The sequence below is a fragment of the Squalius cephalus genome (assembly GCF_949319135.1).
Source record: "Squalius cephalus genome assembly, chromosome: 19".
NCBI lineage: Eukaryota > Metazoa > Chordata > Actinopteri > Cypriniformes > Leuciscidae > Squalius > Squalius cephalus.
The window spans coordinates 30739041-30763051 of record NC_137140.1 but is presented as its reverse complement, the minus strand read 5'-3'; the positions used below and the strand labels follow the sequence as shown (position 1 = coordinate 30763051).

At 38.0% G+C, this 24011-nt stretch overlaps 1 protein-coding gene across 3 annotated transcripts; it reads right to left on the bottom strand.

The window, feature by feature from the left end:
* Positions 1 to 4163: 4163 nt before the first annotated feature.
* LOC307147225 (uncharacterized protein) lies at positions 4164 to 22656 on the bottom strand. 3 transcript variants are annotated; one of them, XM_079851797.1, is made up of 15 exons: positions 22383 to 22559; positions 21446 to 21554; positions 21137 to 21293; positions 20625 to 20817; positions 20066 to 20173; positions 18104 to 18211; positions 17460 to 17567; positions 16816 to 16923; positions 16172 to 16279; positions 15528 to 15635; positions 14884 to 14991; positions 13848 to 14472; positions 9973 to 10040; positions 9210 to 9338; positions 4164 to 4380 (listed from the first exon to the last, which is right to left on the bottom strand). In XM_079851797.1, the coding sequence occupies exons 2-12, from the start codon at positions 21546 to 21548 to the stop codon at positions 14017 to 14019; spliced, it is 1665 nt and encodes a 554-aa protein (XP_079707923.1). In that variant the 5' UTR covers positions 21549 to 21554; positions 22383 to 22559; the 3' UTR covers positions 4164 to 4380; positions 9210 to 9338; positions 9973 to 10040; positions 13848 to 14016. The 3 variants fall into 3 exon arrangements, with proteins under 3 accessions (XP_079707923.1, XP_079707925.1, XP_079707924.1); XM_079851799.1 differs by lacking the exon at positions 14884 to 14991 and having other exon boundaries at positions 22383 to 22656; XM_079851798.1 differs by lacking the exon at positions 22383 to 22559 and having other exon boundaries at positions 21446 to 21692.
* Positions 22657 to 24011: the final 1355 nt, after the last annotated feature.

The following is a 24011-nucleotide window of genomic DNA, read 5'->3' as shown; positions in this document are numbered from 1 at the left end:
CGATAACATCTAATTTTTTCACTTGGCCCAAGTGAAATTCTGTAAATTATAAAATTAAATTCACAGATTTTCACTTGGGCCAATTGAAAAATTTAGATATTATCGGTCACTTGAAATTTTTGATTTGGGAGGGTTAGAAATTTTTTCCAGTGAAGGAGAAGGATCTTTCAGCTGAGCCATGGCTTCATTAGATACTTTAAAAGAATGTGCTCTGACTAATCCTTACATTGCAAAGAGGGATTTTCACCAGTGATTTATTGTGCTAAATTGCATCCCAAAACAGTGGAAACACCTCTTTCATTTAACGAGTTATTGTGTTTTAATGGGCTTGGCTTTGAAGCGTTTAAAGCTTGTGATTCTGCTGAGTCGTGCTGAGTGGAGGGGAGGCAGCTAGGCATTGAAATCAATGGTGTTTGAATCAGGAAACAGGGTTTAACCTTTTGAGGGTTCAGCAAAACAGACTCTAGACACTGGAGAAAATAATGACTGCAAGGAAAAAAGACTGTGTCCCACTAGCTGACTCGAAACAACGATTTTGTTCGGTGTGTCTAACCTACCGACTGCGTTGGCTGAAATCTCAGGCCGTTCTGTCAGAGGTCTGTCACTCTCACCAATTAAGGAAGGAAGAAGGGCGACATATTAAACTACTGCTTCTTGACATTTTGTCTACGATTTACTGCCACGTGAAGCTCACTGAAAAACTAAAGGAATCGGAACGTGGACAACCAATTCTATAGATTTGAATGTTTGTATTCATTACACACAGGTATTATGTATTTGTGAGTAATATATTCCCTTTAACTTTTATAAAAGGAAGTTCACTACATGAATCATTTCTTTATTCCAATAGCTCAACGTAACTTTTAAAATGTGTTCATTGACCATGCAAATATAAAAGATTGTGTTCTGAAGATGGTGTTTGGTGACAGATTTGATATTCAACATCAGTTGAAAAAATAGTTCAAATTTAAATTAAAATATCATGATTATAAAAAATATATATCTATTTGGTCACCTAAATAATCAATATATTTGCTGATGTTGAATATCAAATCTGACACTGAACACCATCTTCAGAACACAATCATTCATATATGTCATGGTCGTTGAACAAATTTTGAATTACATTTTAAATTTGATTCATATTCAAAAGAGATTTTTGTAATTTCAGAACAACTCAGTTTTATTTTATTTGCAATGACTTAGTATGTGTCAGTTATCTGGACTTAGTTTCACTTTCATGGACTTGTTTTCATCAGTCACATGTGTTTCTTTGTTTGAGTTTTCTAAAAGTTGATAGGAAGTACTATAACAAGTTATGAGAAGGAAACATTTTCTCAGCTTCTCAGGTCATAGTATAATGGAGTGATCTGAAAGCTTATGGTTTTACCTAATCGGAGCTAAAAATACATCGCAGTTTTCTTTGAACTCTGGCAAAAAAAGAAGGTGAATTTGAGGAAGAAGGCGCCTGAAGATCACAAAGGAACAGCCGATGTGAGACTGTGTATCATCATCAAAGACAATAACTTTGAAGCCAGCTTTCACTGGGTAATAATTAGACTCAGTTGAGCATAACATTTTTCAAAAAGCTCGCTAATGACTTTATGTACAGCAAATTTAATTAAATGCCTAACCATTCACATCAGTCGCGAAAGGAATATGGAAAGTGTTCTCTCTAATGACTTGAAATCTTGAAGAGAAAGTAAAAGTGTGGCCTTTCCCCTTCAGAGAACGACTTCGATAATAGCAACACTTAAGGAATGGAGATCATTGATGAATAATTTGAAGGCCCTTGGTGTACATATTAAGGGATTATATTTATGTATGTTAATGGAGATGGGGATGTCTCCTCTCCAACTGGACATCAAAGTCTGGTACGGAGAGAATGTTAACCGGTAATTTGCACACTAGCATAATCTGTAGTTGGGTTGGCTGAAACATTTTTCAGAAATGTTCATGTTATTGCATCAGCTAGTACAAACATTCAAAAGTTCTGTTCACTGTGAATTGAAGTTCAGTCTCTGGTATTTGGCTTTTAAATTGAGCCAGGAATTATGTTGTCTACTGTGAAATCTTTTAGCTTGCTCGTTGCTTTACAGCCATTGCTCTTTTTCTCCCCCATAAATGTCATGTGACTGATTGCTAGACCAGAAGGTAAACAACATTCTGATTGACAACACTGATTGGCTGATAGAATCATTAGGATGTGCACAGTCCCAAGTCCTTGACTAGTATATAAGAACTCCTTGCTCCAGGCTAGTGCATGAGCTGAGATGTCAACAACAAAACAAAAAAATGCAAGTCATGCTTCTAAAAGCCCTTCAAAAAATGTCATTGGCGAAATATGTTGCTTGCCAAAAACCTATATGTGCATTTATACTCTATTGTAAGTTTGGGGTTAGTATTATAATGCTTTCGAAAGAAGTGTATTATGTTCACCAAGGCTGAATTTATTTGATAAAAAAAAAAAAAAAAAAAAAAAAATCTGTAAAAACAGAAATGTCATTAAAAATTAAAATAACAACACATTCTCATACCCAAGACGTTACTTTTTGTCACTTTCAACCATGCTTCAATATCTGACGCTCAAAGCACCCTTTAGCGTCCATATGTGACGCTTCGGTTATGGGTAGGTTTAGGCGTCATGTAACTGACGCTTTCGAAAGCGTCAATATCCGACGCACAAAGCACCCTTAGCGTCAATATGAGACGCTTCGGTTGGGTAGGTTTAGGTCTGTGGTAGGGTTATGCGTCTCATATGGACGCTAAAGGGTGCTTTGAGCGTCAGATATTGAAGCATGGTTCAAAGTGACGTCTTGGGTATGAGAACGGGCTGAAAATAACTGTTTTCTGTTTTATTATATTTAATATGTGATTGCAAAGCTGCATTTTCAGCAGCCAGTCTTCAGTCTTTCAGAAAACAATAATATGCTGATTTGATGTTCAAGAAACATGCCAAAAAGATCATGCTGAAAACAGTTGCCTAATATTTTTGTGGAAACAACATTTTTGTTCAGGATTCTTTGATATAAAAAGTGCAAAAGAACAACATTTATTTGAAACACACACACACACACACACACACACACACATACTGGTTTCCATGCTGAATGGGGACCAACTTTATGATCATCACTTGTGGGGACCACCCTTTCTAAAGGTTCTAGAGGTACGAAAAAAATTAGGGATACTTACCATAGCTTTGATAACTTATACACGCCTTCAGATATCTGAATTGATGAAGTAATGATTTGACCATGCGTTATGGGGACTTTTGAAAAATCGAGTTGACATGTCTTATAGGGACCAACTTTGCATAATATTTGCATAATTCACACAACCTCCCATTAGATTTGTGGGGACCTAATTTGCATAATTCACACAACCTCCTATTTGATTTGTGGGGACTTAATTTGCATAATTCACACAACTTCCCCTTTTGATTTGTGGGGACCTAGATAGAACAAGAAATATATTACTAATGACAAATAATAGGCATTTATACGAAGTAATTCCTCAGATTGCATTTGTCCATTTGCCCTTAAAAAAAATGGGTTCAATCTACAACCAAGCTTCACTCTTGCATAGAACACCTATGGCCAGTTTCACAGACCAGCCTTAAGATAGTCTCAGACTAAAGTGTGTGTTTAAGCCGTTTTAACTGAAAGCACATCTTAAATTAAGTCCTTTGTGTCCAAGTGCCATTGTTTTGTCTCAAGATGCACACCAGTAATGCTTATTTCTAAGACACGTTTATAAAAGCTACTTAAATGTCCTAACTGAACTAAAGGCCTAATCCTGGTTTAATCTAAATCCTGTCTGTGAAACCAGGCCCTAGTGTTGTGCTTGTAATCATCTCCTCAACATGCAGAATATTTGTTTGGATCGATTGATTGTTCTTACAATTGATTGGAATATTAGTGTGATTGAAGTGGATTATATGTGAATGGAGAACTTTTTCACTGCAACAAAGGACTGCATGCAAGTAATGAATTATTGTCTGGATATTTTCCAACCCATTTCATACCCACAGGTCAAACATTTAAACCTTTCCACTTCAAACTATTCTTTCTATAATTGTAATTTTTTCGGCCAACCTCCCAGCATCAGCTGCTACTCATTCACCTGATACTTATAAAAAATAAAACAAAATCTACTACTAATTGAGCTTCAACACATTTATTCACTACTAATAAATGTAAAACTTTACGGTCTTCAAATCGCGGTTCTTCAGTGCTTCTGGTTCAGCTTTTAAACATTTGTCACAGTCGCTCTTTGCTTGTACAATGAACGATGTGATGAATGTGATGAATCGCTTCATGTGCCTTTCCACCGCCTGCACCTCTGTCTGCTGCCAGGGTGTCTTCTGGGTACTTTTACCTAAAAGTGGACAGAAAAAACAATTGAAATGATAAAGTGTGTGCTGGAATTCCAATCCGAAGTTCTGAATCCTATTATCAGTATTTATTAGGTCTGGTTATTACAGTTTTTCTCAGTCGCTTTGGTGCATTTCTCACATCACTATTTACATTTGCACAACAGTTAAAGCAGTTCTCAGAACAATTAGTACAAACTGCAAAACCTAGTTGATAACCTGCAAAAGCGTATCACTTGCTCAAAATGGATAGCTCATTCCTCAAAAGCAAGTACTCATGTCAATGAAAGTGTCAGTGTCATCAAGATGAAAAGTCCTGACACCATTGTTTATGAACAAGATAGTCAAATGGCTTGGTTATGTTTTCATTATGACAGTTTATTCTGTAAATGTTTTCCATTGCAAAAAAGTCAGATCTTGGTAACACTACCTGTACATGCTCAAGATAGCACTATATACTATTTGAACAGCCATTTGAAAAATACAGTAAAGTTACACATTACTGTATTTAGTGAGGTAACAGAGTACAAGACACTGAATATGTATGTTTCACATTTTTACTGCATATGCTCTTTGCAATTCTAATTTGTTCACAGCATTGTGCAAATGAAATAAATACAGCTATGCATAGAGCTATGCACAACTGTAAACAATATTGCAGTACATATTGGAACTGAACATACAACATACAGTACATAGTACTGTAATCATTCATGCACATCCAGATGTTCCTCATCAGTGAAAGCTGAGATTCACCTGAGAGAAATTATTCAATTTAGGAGGCATTTTCAGAAAAATAATAATAATAATAATAATAATAATAATAATAATAATAATTTTAAAAAAAGTGTAAAATTTGCTTGACAGATTTTGATAACTAGTTCAACATTTTTGTATGTAATGACTCAAGCAATGAAATGAGGACTATTAGTTTTATATGGAATGACTATTCAGCATTCACAAGTATAGTTAATTTTGACTGACATGACATAAGCAAATGATAATGTTATATAACAGCAGAGAGTTGTATGAAAGCAATAGATGCATGTCCAAAAGCATTTGCAGTTTGTTGGAAGGAATGAGAAACTGCTACTATGATGTGCACAAATGACTAAATGTTGTGGAGGTTGAACTAACTGTTGTGCAAATGTAAATAGTGATGTGAGAAATGCACCAAAGCGACTATTATTATTATTATTATTTATTAGGTCTTTTATTATTATTATTTATTAGGTCTTTTATTAGTCGGTTAGTCGCAGGACATACAGGCGCCGGCGCGATCATTTAACTTTCAATACTCTTATCTGTATGAATAAAAGGACAGAGTAATGCAAACTGTAAAGGTTCAACTCTTATTTCTGTAAACTCACAATAACTACAAAATGTTGTGCTTTGTAAAATAATGAAAACAATCAGGATGTGCTTTCTGCTGTCTCAGTGAACTTGAGCATCACAGAAATGAGCCGAAACTCAGCGTATACTCGCCTCACACCAGGGTGGGAATTATACCGCGGCCACGGCCGCCGTTGCCCTACACTTTGGCCTTCATGCCCCGTGAAAAAAAAATCATCGTACGGCCACAGTGGCCTGTGTGCCCTGGCCCTGTCCAAGTTCCATGTATAAAGCAGAGCATGTGAGCGGAGTGGAGCGGGAGCGAGCGGGGAGCACGAGCGGGCGGATCTTGGACAGAGCGCAGAGCGGCAATTTCAAAAGGACAGAGCGTCGCCCTATTTCCCGCTCCAGTTTCGCTCCGCTCACACCACGAGTCTGAAGCATGCTTAGTCAAGCCTGACCCTGAATCCATCTGTCTTGCACAGTCATCAACAGTAGACTATTTTCAGTCAAAACTCAGCTCAATAATGGAGTTCAAAAACTCCAAACCATTATGTAGCCTACTATTAATAAGTCGCTCCGGAGTATAAATCGCAACAGTCAAAAAATGCGCCATGAAGAAGAAAAAACACATACAGTATAGGCCTAGCCTAAGTCGCACTGGACTATAAGTCGCATTTATTTAGAAATTTATTTCACAAAAAAAAAAAAACACAATGTTACAGACAAGTATAGCCTACTTGCCTCACAGACCTGAGACATATATATAAAGCTTGAAATGTCTACTTTTAAACAGAACAATTCAAAACGAAAGAAAACAGACTTCTCTCTTATGTAATCCGTATGAAATGTGCAATTCTCTCTGGCGCGTTCACTACTGCGAAGATCGCGAGTCAGCATCTTTCCAGCCGACACAGACATAAAAAAAATAAAAAACTGGTTTATTAGTAAACAATTAAAATGTCTCCTGCTATATTTTACATATTCATAATCATTAATTTTGCCGGTTCGTTGTGACAGCTTTTAGGTGCTTTATTGGCAGCAGCGCCACCCTTACATCGCATCAGCACCGAAAACATAGAGATTCTTTTCTTTTGGGGGCATTTTGTTTGTGTTCAGACTTTCTCAGTTGTTTTTAGGCGCGATGTTAGAGGATGCTGCTAATAAAGTTGCTAGTAGGCCCACACATTGGATTCACGTTTATTATTATAGGCTAAAAAAAATACCCCAGGTTTTATGCCGTTCGTATCATTTTATTTTGTTGTATTTATCCGCCACACCTTTAAGGCCGGTCCGTGAAAATATTGTCTGATATTAAACCGATCTGTGGCGCAAAAAAGCTTGGGGACCGCTACAAGTGATATACATGTAGATTTTTTTCCTTTTTTGGAGCGAGCGGGGGGCGATTTGAGTGGAGCGCGAAGCAAACGGCGTTGAGCGCTGAGCAATAATGATTGTGAGGGTGTATACCTTCTGGATGGAATGGTTCTCTCTCTCACACTCACATGATATAGAGGACTGAATGAATATTTTGAATGCTTTTATTGGCATTTGTGTTGTTTCTGAATGCTTTTATTGGCATTTATGTTGTTTCTATTGTTGTGTGAGGGTGTATACCTTCTGGATGTAATGGCGCTCTCTCTCTCTCTCTCATTAAAAAATGTTTTTTTTTATTAAAAAAGTCATAATCCATGTCTTATTCCAAATTAGGATGTTATGGTATCAATCTGAATGGGAAAACCATCGAATTGTACTCAATGGCCTTTGTGCCCTGTCATATGGCCTTGGTGCCCCTAAAAAAAAAAGAAAAGGTGGAGGCCAAATGGCCTTGCCCCTAAAATTACATAATTCCCACCCTGCCTCACACACACACACACGTGAGAAATATATCTATAGAAAGCTTGAAATGTCTGCTTTTAAACGAATCAATTCAAGTGGAAAATAAATACTCAGATTATGTAATCCGTATGAAATGCGAGTCACTGCGGAGATGACGAGTCTGTATCATCGACTTAATCTCTGCAGACGAGAATATCAATAAATTATTACAATGTTTGTTTAGACAGTCTCCTTCTGACACAAGACACACTCAATCATTATTTTTGCCGGTGCGCTGCGGAACTTTAAGTGTGCGCTTGATCGCTAATTAGGCTATGTATTATATAGGCAATTAAAGGCTCATTATTATGAGTTATGGCTTATTAATATAAAAATGCGATTAGTTGACTAATAGCTTAATGAACGACTACTAGTCGACTAGAAAAAAAAAAAACTTTAGTCGAGGGCAGCCCTAGTATTTATGTCAGCATCTATATTGCAAGAGAAATTAATTTGCACTCTACCTATAAATAGAATTACACTGTCAATCAAACAGTGATTTTTACATTCAGTCACTTGGCCTGAAATGATCATTGGAGAAAAGGAAAATATATTAGGATCAATGTCTTGGCTGCAAGTTATTTTTATGCATCCATCCACTCAAACTGCTCCAGGGGTTAGGCTAGTTATTACTGATTCGGTGTTTTCATTTTTAGAACAGCTACAGTTCCTACTAGTGCCACAAAACACCTAGTAGATTCTAGCATCAACCAAGTAACCCTCTAAACAACTACAGATGGGTTCCTGAGCAACATGACTGTCAATCTCCCTCGGACTGGGGCTCCATGCAAGATCTCACCTCGTGGGGTCTCAATGATCCTAAGAAAGGTGAGAAATCAGCCCAGAACTACACGGGAGGAGCTGGTCAATGACCTAAAAAGAGCTGTGACCACCGTTTCCAAGGTTACTGTTGGTAATACACTAAGACGTCATGGTTTGAAATCATGCATGGCACGGAAGGTTCCCCTGCTTAAACCAGCACATGTCAAGGCCCGTCTTAAGTTTGCCAATGACCATTTGGATGATCCAGAGGAGTCATGGGAGAAAGTCATGTGATCAGATGAGACCAAAATAGAACTTTTTGGTCATAATTCCACTAAACGTGTTTGGAGGAAGAAGAATGATGAGTACCATCCCAAGAACACCATCCCTACTGTGAAGCATGGGGGTGGTAGCATCATGCTTTGGGGGTGTTTTTCTGCACATGGGACAGGGCGACTGCACTGTATTAAGGAGAGGATGACTGGGGCCATGTATTGCGAGATTTTGGGGAACAACCTCCTTCCCTCAGTTATGTAGTCAAATGATATGTAGATGAGGATCTGCATAGTAAAACTAGGCGTCGTAAGCTCCACATATGGTTATTTCGGGTGGAGATGCATGTACGCACAATCTTCCGCTGACTGGGATTTATAAAGTGAATTCTGCGCAGGTTCTGGCGTACGCACGGTTTTATAAGTCTGAATATTTTTTTGCGTACGCCATTTTTGGCTTTCGGGCGCACGTACACTTTTAGTAAGGTTCCTACGCACAGTTTTATAAATGAGGCCCCTGGTCTGAGATCTGGGTGTTAAAGTGCTCCTAAAGGGTCTAATTTAGTCTAAGAAATGTGTAAAGAGTTCACCTTTGGAAGAAGGCCTCACAGCACTGGCTCCTGTAGGCATCTCTTCATCTGATGGTGGTCTGGGTCTCTTGGGTGGTGGCGGCATGTCATTCCTCTTGGTAGGAGGAAGTGCCACCTCTGCTGATGGTTCTATGGAAAATAATCAAAGTTCAACATTTTCAGAAAGATACAATTTAAATGTACTATAGAATGCTGACAATACACTGTTATTTGTCACACTTATGCACTAATTATTTAAAATCATTAAAGTACAATAAACCCTAAACCTGTGCAATTGTTCATTATTGCAAGTATAATTGAACTACATCTTTCCAGCAGACATTTAATCAAATATAAGTGCAAGTAAATTGAGTATAACCATTTTATTTCATGTCTTAATCATCTGACATGATTCGTTTTGTGCCATGACACAACCAACACGAGAAGAGAGCAGATCAGCTAGTGTTTTATGAAAAATGAAAAATGTACAAGTTTCTCCTATGAAATATATTTTTTATGGTAGTAAACTCACAAAAAAATATTCACTCCAGAATGAATGTTTAGTGTAATTTAGTTGAAGAATAGCTTGGAGGCATTTGATTCATTACACAATGAGCCGTTTCGTCAAAAAAAACAACATTTGTTCAGCATACTGAAGCATCTTCTTTAATGTTGGCTATGATGTTAGAACAATATTTTTGTCTGTCAGGTCTTCACAAGTTACGTGACTGAAAATTATGAATAACTGCAAAATGTAGTAGTGTATTTTGACAGTAATACAAACCGTCAACAGTAGATGAACAGTGTCCCTCTTGTATGCTCCCGTCTTCCTCATCACAGTCAATAACGTTTCTGTGGAAGTTCAAAGTACAGCTTAACAATGGTATATAATGGATCATAAACACCTGGTATACGAATAGATGGTAGGGGTGTAACGGTTCACAAAATTTACGTTTCAGTTCAATACGATACACTTGTGTCACGGTTCGGTACGTTTTTGATACAGCAAAAAGAAAAAAAATGCCAGAGTAATTTCCTTGATTTAATTTTTTTATTCTTTTTTTTATTAAAACTAACATCATAAAGTATGATTTTTTTTTACTTTGAGCAATTCTGGAGCTATAATTGACTCTTCTTAGGAGCATATAAAACAAAACGCTCCTTGGAAAAAGTGAAATGTAATATTGTAGTAGTTATAAACAAAGGTTTATTTTAGTTCAGATTAACATTTGAGGGCAGCAATTGTATTTACAATGTCAAGTCAAGTCATCTTCATTTATATAGCGCTTTTAACAATGTAGATTGTCTCAAAGCAGCTTTACAGAGATAAGCTTATAATTTAAGGTAACAGAGATTGTTTCGGCTTTACAGCAGAGTTAAGTTATTTCCATCTAAAGTTAGTTTTGATTGATTTGCTTCCGTCGCAACGATCAAGCAATGTAGCCGCTAAGACGACACCATTCCCTCTACACAGACTTTAAACGCGAACCTGTGAGAAACGCTGATGGCGTTCACATGCGCATTTAGAATGGGTTCTATAGTTATGTGCGTTTGAATATACGCAGGTTAGGAATTCCCTACAAGCCAAGCCTAAACAAAGTACTTGTCTTTCCTTATAAATTTTGATAAAGAATTTTATTTTATTTTGTTGCTTTGGGGTAGGAACGCGAAACGAACAACGCCTTTCCCGACAACGCCTTATCTGTAGAGTGGTAGTGGGATCCTCCATAGGGAGAGACTAGTTGGCACTTCAGCACTGCGTTGTCATCGGTCCAGGCGAAAGTCATTCGTCAGATCTGGATACGGCCTGGATCCGGCAGGCTGCAGGAAAACCTCGGGATAAACACAGACACTAAAATTAGCGTAGATGCCATTCTTCTCATGATGTAACGAGTACATCAGGATTTTTGGGAAGTGTTCCCGAAAGCTAGGTCAAAGAGATGTGTCTTTAGTCTAGCTTTGAACTGACAGAGTGTGTCTGCTTCCCGGACAATGGTAGGAAGACTGTTCCAGAGTTTTGGTGCTAAATAGGAAAAGGATCTACCGCCAGCAGTCGATTTTGATATTCTAGGTATTAGTAACTGGCCGGAATTTTGAGATCGCAATAGACGTGACGGACTATAATGCGTTAAGAGCTCGCTCAAGTACTGCGGAGCTAAACCATTTAGTGCTTTGTAAGTGATCAGCAATATTTTAAAATTTATGCGATGTTTAATAGGGAGCCAATGCAGTTTTGACAGAACCGGGCTAATATGGTCATACTTCCTGGTTCTAGTAAGAACTCGAGCTGCTGCGTTTTGGACCAGCTGTAGTTTGTTTATTAAGCGTGCAGGACAACCACCCAGTAGAGCATTACAATAATCTAGCCTTGAGGTCATGAACGCATGAACTAATTGTTCCGCATGTGTCAATGAGAGCATATGGTGTAATTTAGATATATTTTTAAATGGAAAAATGCAGTTTTACAGATACTAGACACGTGACTTTCAAATGAAAGATTGGTATCAAAGAGCACACCCAGGTTCCTAACCGACGACGAAGACTTAACAGAGCAGCCATCAAGTGTTAGACAGTATTCTAGGTTATTACGTGAGGAAGTTTTTTGTCCAATAATTAGAAACTCTGTTTTTTCAGAATTTAGAAGTAGGAAATTACGAGTCATCCAATTTTTTTATATCCGCTATGCATTCCGTTCATTTTGTGAATTGATAAGTTTCGTTAGGTTTTGAAGAAATATAGAGTATCATCGGCATAACAGTGAAAGCTAATGCCATGTTTCCTAATGATTTCTCCTAATGGTAGCATGTACAGAGTGAACAGCAGCGGTCCTAGTACTGAGCCTTGTGGTACGCCATACTGAACTTGTGATCGATGAGACATCTCATCATTTACTGCTACAAACTGATAACGGTCAGATAAGTATGATTTAAACCATGCTAGTGCATTTCCACTAATGCCAACATAATGTTCTAATCTATTTAAAAGAACGTTGTGGTCAATGGTGTCAAATGCAGCACTAAGATCGAGTAACACTAATAGAGAGATACAACCACGATCGGATGATAAGAGCAAATCATTTGTGACTCTAACGAGAGCTGTCTCGGTACTATGGTACGGTCTAAATCCTGAATGGAAATCCTCGCAGAGATCATTTCTTTCAAGAAAGGAACACAGTTGTGAGGATACTGCCTTTTCTAATATCTTTGACAGAAAAGGTAGATTCGAGATCGGCCTATAATTGACTAATTCTGTAGGATCAAGTTGCGTTTTTTTAACAAGCGGTTTAATCATAGCCAGCTTAAAGGTTTTTGGTACGTATCCTAGAGACAAAGACGAATTAATGATATTAAGAAGAGGATCTATGACCTCTGGAAGTATTTCTTTCAGTAGCTTAGTTGGTATAGGGTCTAACATACATGTTGTAGATTTAGATGATTTAATGAGTTTAATAAATTCTTCCTCTCCTATATCAACGAATTAATCCAATTTTTCCTCAGGGAGACTACAATGCACTGCCTGATGCGATACTGTAGTAGACGGTTGCATAGTTATAATTTTGTCCCTGATATTATCAATCTTATAAGTGAAGAAGTTCATAAAATCATTACTGCTGTGTTGCTTGGAAACTTCGGTGCTTGAAGCTTTATTTTTCGTTAGTTTAGCCACCGTTTCAAATAAATACCTAGGATTATGTTTATTTTCTTCTAATAGGGTTGAAAAATAAGCAGATCTAGCAGCTTTTAAAGCCTCTCTGTAAGTAATTGAGCTCTCCTTCCATGAAATGCGAAATACCTCTAGTTTTGTTTTCTTCCAGTTGCGCTCCATTTTTCTGGCTGCTCTCTTAAGGGCCTGAGTGTGCTCGTTGTACCACGGCGTTGGACTATTTTCTTTAATCTTCTTTAAGCGCAACGGAGCAACTGTGTCTAAAGTGCTGGAAAAGAGAGAGTTAAACATTTCTGTTGTAATATCGAGTTTATTTTAATGTCAAAATAAAACCAACGTAATGTTACTTGAAGGCATTATAGCCTACTATTCCTGCCAAACTTCCATGGTTGCAGTTAGTGTTACTACAGTAAATCCATGGTAAATCCATCTGTGGACACCGGATAGTTCATTTATGGCACAATGTTTCTCCTGGTTTCCACGTCAGAGCTGTTTGAACCGTTAATAACGGAGAAATGTGAATGTTTCTCACAAGATCTCTCAGCGATGTTATTACTTCTGTGGCGAATTCAAATGATTTCTTTACTGGATCTCTTATTAGCGCTGTGTAGTAACAGTGTCGTATGATCATGATCAGCTTGCGCTGCACTGGTCCAAACTGATAAACGGTCCGTCAACCACACAATAACGAGCAGTTTCGTTCCGCTTGCATTACGTTTGCCATTTGACGTTGGACAATGTTGTGGTCGCGCCGGCGTCTCTTACATAACGAGAGCGCTTGCCACACGCGACCCGCCTACATTTGAAATAACGAAATTTTGGTCGGCAGGAAAAATGGTCCAACGAACCGTTCGGTTTGAAAATGCGTACCGAACACAGAACCGAAAGCATCGTACCAAACAGTTCAATACGAATACGTGTATCGTTACACCCCTAATAGATGGTAAACAGAAAATCAAACAGAAAATCAAACAAAAGTCAAATAAAATACCACACCATCAGGATCTATCCCAATTTCATCCAAGTTCTTGCCATGGAACTCAGCTAATCTTCCTTGCTCAAGAGCCATTAGAACTTTGCTGATCTTGGCAAGTTGCAGGGTCTTCTCAGGGAGTCGATAGAACTCATGATGGATTCTTATGTCGTGTCCAAGAAAGTTTGCCAGCTAGTCCATCTCGGTGTCAGTCATATTCAGCACTGTTGAAAGGGTTGCGGCATGCTTTCGCAGTCTTGTAGATGTCAGTGACTTGGGACACTTTGCGTCACACACCTTTGCAAAGCCACGGAGGCAGTCTGACCCTCGAAAATATGTCATGGCTTCTGGTCTTGCAAACATATAGGAATTGTCTTTCAGAACCCCACAAGCCTCTCTCTGCTTAACAAGGAGTTCTAAGGCACATAGCATTTTTGAAGTCAGAAGAATTGGAACTGGTCGACCACGCTTCCCCCTTGCGATAACCCTTGTGAAGTGTCTGCAGAGATTGTTTTCCACTTCAGAGAGTGCCCAGTCCACATCCTCATGTGGATCAGAAGTGTCTCTTGATAGAAATGCAGACAAAGGCATGCTCGAAACCACTCCTTCCCTGCGCCGGTTAAAGAGAATCATCTGGGCTAGACACACCTTTGCCAGAAAAAAAAACAATTATTCCTGTCCAGCAAACCTTGCTCACACACACATCTTGATTAAAACCAGCTTCATGAGGACCTTTCACACACAACGTTATATTTCCTTATGGGGACTAGTTTCATCATATTCAACACACAAGTTTGAACTCAAACACTGACTGAAAGTGTGTTGTGGGGACGTCGTGAGTGTCCATTTTAAAGCAACAATTAACCTAGAAAATAAATCCCTGTGAAGGATAAAACTGGCCCTAAATACTCCACTAGCACTAAACTACAGGACACATGTCGTTACATGGTTTAATGTACTAATTTACACCAGATACGCATCAAAATATGCCTAAAAATCACTAAACCATGACAAAGAGAGACAGTAGACCTAAATCTTTAGTGATGAATGTGAACGTACCTGTTGAGGAGAGTTGATCTGAGCAGATTCATCATCCATCTGAGTCTCTGACTGGAGAGAAGGATCAGAAGCACTCGCTGCGCTGGTTTTAATGGCAACGCTGGTTATCTGTAAGAGACAACATTCATAATGACAAGATATTAGAACATGGAAACACAAGAGAAAAATTTGAAGCAGATACCACATGATTTTATAAAAAGAGACAAATCAACTTCATCTAAAACATTTATTCCTGTCCAGTCAACCCCTGTCTGCGCTCACACACATCTGGATAAAACCCGGCTTCATGGGGACCTTTCACACACCTTCATGGGGACCTTTCACACACAATGTCATAGTTCCTTATGGGGACTAGTTTCATCAAATTCAACACATGAGTTTGAACTCAAACACTGACTGAAAGTGTGTTGTGGGGACGTCGTGAGTGTCCATTTTAAAGCAACAATTAACCTAGAAAATAATTCCCTGTGAAGGATAAAACTGGCCCTAAATACTCCACTAGCACTAAACTACAGGACACATGTCGTTACACGGTTTAATGTACTAATTTACACCAGATACGCATCAAAATATGCCTAAAAATCACTAAACCATGACAAAGAGAGACAGTAGACCTAAATCTTTAGTGATGAATGTGAACGTACCTGTTGAGGAGAGTTGATCTGAGCAGATTCATCATCCATCTGAGTCTCTGACTGGAGAGAAGGATCAGAAGCACTCGCTGCGCTGGTTTTAATGGCAACGCTGGTTATCTGTAAGAGACAACATTCATAATGACAAGATATTAGAACATGGAAACACAAGAGAAAAATTTGAAGCAGATACCACATGATTTTATAAAAAGAGACAAATCAACTTCATCTAAAACATTTATTCCTGTCCAGTCAACCCCTGTCTGCGCTCACACACATCTGGATAAAACCCGGCTTCATGGGGACCTTTCACACACCTTCATGGGGACCTTTCACACACAATGTCATAGTTCCTTATGGGGACTAGTTTCATCAAATTCAACACATGAGTTTGAACTCAAACACTGACTGAAAGTGTGTTGTGGGGACGTCGTGAGTGTCCATTTTAAAGCAACAATTAACCTAGAAAATAATTCCCTGTGAAGGATAAAACTGGCCCTAAATACTCCACTAGCACTAAACTACAGGACACATGTCGTTACACGGTTTAATGTACTAATTTACACCAGATACGCATCAAAATATGCCTAAAAATCACTAAACCATGACAAAGAGAGACAGTAGACCTAAATCTTTAGTGATGAATGTGAACGTACCTGTTGAGGAGAGTTGATCTGAGCAGATTCATCATCCATCTGAGTCTCTGACTGGAGAGAAGGATCAGAAGCACTCGCTGCGCTGGTTTTAATGGCAACGCTGGTTATCTGTAAGAGACAACATTCATAATGACAAGATATTAGAACATGGAAACACAAGAGAGAAATCTGAAGCAGATACCACATGATTTCAGAGAAATAGACAAATCAACTTCATCTAAAACATTTATTCCTGTCTAGTCAACCCCTGTCTGCGCTCACACACATCTGGATAAAACCCGGCTTCATGGGGACCTTTCACACACCTTCATGGGGACCTTTCACACACAATGTTATAGTTCCTTATGGGGACTAGTTTCATCAAATTCAACACATGAGTTTGAACTCAAACACTGACTGAAAGTGTGTTGTGGGGACGTCGTGAGTGTCCATTTTAAAGCAACAATTAACCTAGAAAATAAATCCTTATGAAGGATAAAACTGGCCCTAAATACTCCACTAGCACTAAACTACAGGACACATGTCGTTACACGGTTTAATGTACTAATTTACACCAGATACGCATCAAAATATGCCTAAAAATCACTAAACCATGACAAAGAGAGACAGTAGACCTAAATCTTTAGTGATGAATGTGAACGTACCTGTTGAGGAGAGTTGATCTGAGCAGATTCATCATCCATCTGAGTCTCTGACTGGAGAGAAGGATCAGAAGCACTCGCTGCGCTGGTTTTAATGGCAACGCTGGTTATCTGTAAGAGACAACATTCATAATGACAAGATATTAGAACATGGAAACACAAGAGAGAAATTTGAAGCAGATACCACACGATTTTATAGAAAGAGACAAATCAACTTCATCTAAAACATTTATTCCTGTCCAGTCAACCCCTGTCTGCGCTCACACACATCTGGATAAAACCCGGCTTCATGGGGACCTGTCACACACCTTCATGGGGACCTTTCACACACAACGTTATAGTTCCTTATGGGGACTAGTTTCACCAAATTCAACACATGAGTTTGAACTCAAACACTGACTGAAAGTGTGTTGTGGGGACTTCGTGAGTGTCCATTTTAAAGCAACAATTAACCTAGAAAATAATTCCCTGTGAAGGATAAAACTGGCCCTAAATACTCCACTAGCACTAAACTACAGGACACATGTCGTTACACGGTTTAATGTACTAATTTACACCAGATACGCATCAAAATATGCCTAAAAATCACTAAACCATGACAAAGAGAGACAGTAGACCTAAATCTTTAGTGATGAATGTGAACGTACCTGTTGAGGAGAGTTGATCTGAGCAGATTCATCATCCATCTGAGTCTCTGACTGGAGAGAAGGATCAGAAGCACTCGCTGCACTGGTTTTAATGGCAACGCTGGTTATCTGTAAGAGACAACATTCATAATGACAAGATATTAGAACATGGAAACACAAGAGAGAAATTTGAAGCAGATACCACATGATTTTATAGAAAGAGACAAATCAACTTCATCTAAAACATTTATTCCTGTCCAGTCAACCCCTGTCTGCGCTCACACACATCTGGATAAAACCCGGCTTCATGGGGACCTGTCACACACCTTCATGGGGACCTTTCACACACAACGTTATAGTTCCTTATGGGGACTAGTTTCACCAAATTCAACACATGAGTTTGAACTCAAACACTGACTGAAAGTGTGTTGTGGGGACTTCGTGAGTGTCCATTTTAAAGCAACAATTAACCTAGAAAATAATTCCCTGTGAAGGATAAAACTGGCCCTAAATACTCCACTAGCACTAAACTACAGGACACATGTCGTTACACGGTTTAATGTACTAATTTACACCAGATACGCATCAAAATATGCCTAAAAATCACTAAACCATGACAAAGAGAGACAGTAGACCTAAATCTTTAGTGATGAATGTGAACGTACCTGTTGAGGAGAGTTGATCTGAGCAGATTCATCATCCATCTGAGTCTCTGACTGGAGAGAAGGATCAGAAGCACTCGCTGCACTGGTTTTAATGGCAACGCTGGTTATCTGTAAGAGACAACATTCATAATGACAAGATATTAGAACATGGAAACACAAGAGAGAAATCTGAAGCAGATACCACAGGATTTCAGAGAAATAGACAAATCAACTTCATCTAAAACATTTATTCCTGTCCAGTCAACCCCTGTCTGCGCTCACACACATCTGGATAAAACCCGGCTTCATGGGGACCTTTCACACACCTTCATGGGGACCTTTCACACACCACGTTATAGTTCCTTATGGGGACTAGTTTCATCAAATTCAACACACAAGTTTTAAGTCAAACACTGACTGAAAGTGTGTTGTGGGGACGTCGTGACTGTCCATTTTAAAGCAACAATTAATCCAGAAAAAAATCCCTGTGAAGGATAAAACTGGCCCTAAATACTCCACTAGCACTAACCTACTGGACACATGTCGTTACACGGTTTAATTTACTAATTTACACCAGATACGCATCAAAATATGCTTAAAAATCACTAAACCATGACAAAGAGAGACAGTAGACCTAAATCTTTAGTGATGAATGTAGGGATGCACCGATCCGATACTCAGTATCGGAATCGGCTCCGATACTGCCATTTTTGGCGGATCGGGTATCGGTCAGACAAGGCCGATCCAAATCCGATATTGTGCGTATACTATTCAGTGTTATTGTTAAGCCCCACAAACATTATAAAGCACCATAAGTTTTCGTGCACAATATTTTAAGTGTTCTGAAGCCATTATACAGTATAATGTGAGATATAAATTAATATTTAAGTGTTAAATTCAAGATCACGTAAACGTTTCCCTCAGCTGCGGCTGTCAATCATTCTTCATTCAGCACTCAAACAGCGCGTCGCGTCCGGTTATGACAGAACACACGATGCAACTCTCTCCAAGATGATTCAATGTTACTATTATTATACTTGATCTGTAGATAAAGGTCTATGGTTTCACATAAAACAACTTTATCTTGCTGGACTTTATTGCTGTACCTTAATCATGTTACTTTCCACCGGGTGTCTGTTAGATCACAACAGTAGAGTAAAGTCAGGTACTATTTGTTCTTCACGCGCACAGTAACTGAAATTTAAAAGAAAATGCTGAATAGACTATTGCATAGATAGATACTGTATAATACACTATGCATCATATGTATTTTCTTTGTGCTTTAAACTTTTCAATGCGGACTCGACGCGCTGCGCGCTGTGACTCATGTTGCTTCAAGAGCATCATTCTGCGCTCGGGATGCGCATAAGCGCTGTGGGCCGCACTGTATTGGAGCCTTTCATATCGTAATACAGGGACGCAATGAAAGATTATTAATAGCCGTTCTTGTCCTGTCCTATCTATTATGTTGCTACCTTATTAAACAGCTGTGCTATACATTTAAAAAATGTCTCAATTTTATAGTAGGATATAAAATAATTGCTATTTTTATCTTGTTTTTCATGAATGTATTTTACAACAATACAAAGAGCAATGTGTAAAGTTTTACCAGATTTAGTGTTACACTTATTGTCTCTAATTTGTTCTCCACTAAACATTTTTTTCACAAAATGTTCAGATTTTATACAATTAATTGTGCACTTGTGATTTTTCTAGACTAAATTTTATTGCTGAATTATCCACTAATCTAGTTTATAATAGCATTTATGTCAGATTATGATCATATATTTTTTGTTGGTGTTTTTCTTTTTTTTCAGTTCTTATCAGTTTAACACAGAGTAATAGAAATTCTACTTGATTAAAAAAAAACTGCGCTGGTATCGGTACGGATCGGTATCGGCCGATACTCAGAATTTTTGGTATCGGATCGGATCGGTTCTGAAAAAATGGTATCGTTGCATCCCTAGATGAATGTGAACGTACCTGTTGAGGAGAGTTGATCTGAGCAGATTCATCATCCATCTGAGTCTCTGACTGGAGAGAAGGATCAGAAGCACTCGCTGCACTGGTTTTAATGGCAACGCTGGTTATCTGTAAGAGACAACATTCATAATGACAAGATATTAGAACATGGAAACACAAGAGATAAATCTGAAGCAGATACCACATGATTTCAGAATTAAAAAAAAAAAAAAAATACAAAAACATTTACAATTAAAACATGTCTTCATTTTACATAGTTAATCTTTAGTTTATTTTTGTGATTACATTTCACCCATAAGTTGCAATAAGGCCATTGCATGCCACACATAACTTGCAGAAAGAAAAGTGGCCTAAGACTGTACCACCTCACTCTTTAAATGTATAAATTTTAGGGGTGGGGTAGAAACACTGACCTAAAACGTAACTTAACTTATCATTTATAGACATGATTAGATTCATAGATTTCTAATAGATTCAAATTATAATCTATTCAACCAACAACTTGCTTAACATGTTGCAACAATGATATATTCTGTACACAGTGTGCTTTGCAACATACTTGTGTTCTCCAAGGGTAGTCTTCTCCTCCATAATCATAGGCAATTTCTTCTCCTTCTTTAATGTCATCCAGGGCAAACAGACAAAGGTGAGGCTTTCCATTGACGTCAGTTTTCTTCATCTTACAATTTGGATATTTGTGGTCATCAATAACGATCCGCCGAAACGATCCATCTTCTCTTGAGGCATCAATACTTAAATATGAAAGCATGAGAAAAGGATGAATACAAGTATTACAATATACCACCCCAAATCAGTGTCTTTTTTTACTATAGTTTAGCACAGGGTTTCTCAAACTCAGTCCTGGAGGGCCACTGTCCTGCACAGTTTAGCTCCAAAACTGATCAAACACACCTAGCTGTGAGTTTCTAGTGATCCTGAAGACATTGATTAGTTTGCTCAGGTGTGTTTGATCAGGGTTGGAGCTAAACTGTGCAGGACAGTGGCCCTGCAGGACTGAGTTTGAGAGACCCTGGTTTAGCATAAGGAATATGGTGCAACTTGACTTCTTACCACCATGTTTTCCCTCGCCAAATGAAATCAAACATAAATGCAGCACAGGATGCGTGGTAACATGTTCTTCTTCTCTGCAGCTCTGCATCATTTATCATATCTCCCCTGTACTCAAAATCACCTTTGCAAAAGGCACCCTTTGCGAATAGACCACGTCCTGCAAAATACAGAATTTTTTTTTTTTCACCAAAAATAAAATCTTATAGATAAAGGATGCCAAATACACAAAAAGACATCAATAGTTGGCAGCAGTATGGTTAGGACATGCATATGATGGTAAATATTAAATGATAAATCACACCACCTTACCTTTCACTGGATTGATATACTTCACATCTAATTTGAATGTTTTGTCAGTCTTCGAAACAACATGATGCATGGCATCCTTAAGGGGGCTGATTCGTGGTGGCATTTCAAACTGAGAGAAAAAAAATTGTAATAAATAATAGTGTGAAAATGGGGAGACATGCAGAATTAAACTAGCATGTTCAATAAGTAGATAAGAATGTTATTGTAATGTAACACTGCATTACAATGATATCGTATGTATCAATGTAAGACAAGAAATCAGAACTCAAGGATATCACATTTATTGACTAACTTACTAGCCTTGAGGGCATAAACTCAACATTTTCACTTAGGCTCTAATCTCTCACAAAACCAACATCTATATAATCCCAGGTAGCCTTGACAATTAACTACTTATTTGGCTCTTAACCTAACTACTCTTTTGAACGATCTCGCCATACAAACCCCAGTTTATTTTAAGTTACTGTCATAATTAAAACAAAGTTTATTCATTTAAAGCTACTTACCATTTCAGTGTTTTTATTTTTGCCTAACGTTACTTAATTGCTCTGTTAACGATATCAATACTAAAAGTCAAACACAAGTGTGATATTCCTCCCCCTCACCCTGTCCTGACAAGTAATAAAACATAACATTACCTTTAATTTAAAGTAGAAAATAATCTACTGTCCAGCACGCGAACTAGACAGAAACAGACTTAATAACCCAATTCCTTCATTAGCAATCAATCAGACTAAACACCTGACGACACTTTTCAGTTGAAATGAAGTACTTAACATTACATTGTATGATTTTGTGATCGCTTATTGGAAAAACACAAAAACACGTCAGGCCACACTTAGCCTCAACAATTAGCACTAACTAGCTAGCAGCTAACGTTAGCCCGCTGCCTAATCTAATTAACCTAACTGGTTTCATACATATGTGCTTAACGTACCTTGAGCTTCACTTTTATCCTCTGCAGAAGTTTAGATCCTTAGTTGGCATCTCCAGTAAATAATCTTCTTCTTTGTCTTCCGTGTACAGTATCATATTTTCAAGTTGTTGTTGAATTCCTTCCTTATGAGGACCCGGAAGTGGGCGGTACTCAACCATAATTGGAAAATGTGTGTGTGGAGAAGTGAGTGCATTACCAGCCAAAAATGTTTGGGGGCGCAGCTGAGCACACACTTCACACACTCACACTACCTCATAATCGTGTGTTATGGGCCAATGCTGAAACTCCGCCCAGCACCTTCAGAATAGTTCCTCTATTCAATTCAATGGGTCATCCTTATGGGGACCTGATTTTTGGTCCCCACAACGCAAGAGGTCCCCATTACGTGACTGTGTAAACAGATTCTTGTCCCCACAACGTGATAAATACCAACTCACACACACACACACACACACACACACACATATATATATATATATATATATATATATATATATATATATATATATATAGTAAAGAAATGTATAATGTTACTATATATATATATATATATATATATATATATATATATATATATATATATATATATATATATATATATATATATATATATATATAGTAACATTATACATTTCTTTACTCTTACTTTTAATCAGTTTGATGCCTTCTTGCTGAATAAAAGTATGAATTTCTTTCCAAAAATAAAATCTTACTGATCCCAAACTTTTGAATGGAAGTATATGTTTGTCTAAATTTTTATTTGTATTTTTTTAAATATATTTTGGAGTCGACTGTATTGTTAGCTATGTCTGTGTCTTATTTGATTGGATTATGGGGTGTACATCATTCAAGTTTTCGCCATGCAAAAATTCAGATTGCAAAAAAGAAAAACAACAACACTGGTTTCCCCATCCTTTAGCAGCAATAACCTAAACGGCACCAAACTTTCCCCGTAATTGTGGATCAAACACGGCCCATACACAGTATTTCTGAAATAAGAAATGTGTTGTCGCTCACAGTTCATGCAGTGGCAGAACACCACAAGGGAGTGTTTCCTCAGCAGTGCAGGACTGGAGTTCTTGTGCATCTCTCACTAATCCTCTCAGCCTCACAGAAATATGCTAATATTAAGCCGAACAGGTGTAGGGGAGAAAGGGCAGCCTGTTTAGACACATTTACCAAGAAAAACAGACTTTTTCACACTCCTCAAGGTTATGCAGATGGAGGACACTTCCTGTGATTGGGACTGTTACCTGTAATCATAGTGGACCAGAGCCTGGCATGGGTTACACCTTGTAATGAGGAAAGTCTTTTAACATTTTTGTATGCACTTTTTAGGGGTGTATTCTCTCATCTGTAAATGTATTTCAATTGTATTTCAATTTTAAAATTTTAATTGGCGTTCACTTGGGCCAATTAAAAAAAAATTAGATGTGACCAGTCACTAGAAAATTTTGAGTAGGGGAGGTTAGAATTTTTTTTTTTTACTGTGTACAAATTTAAAAGTTTGCATTCACATTCATGCATTAACCAAATGCTTAAATGTCTTATGAGTTCATGCATTTATCATTTAATGGAGGCCCGATCCATGACCTTGAGGTTGATAGCAACACTGCTTGCAAATAGTAT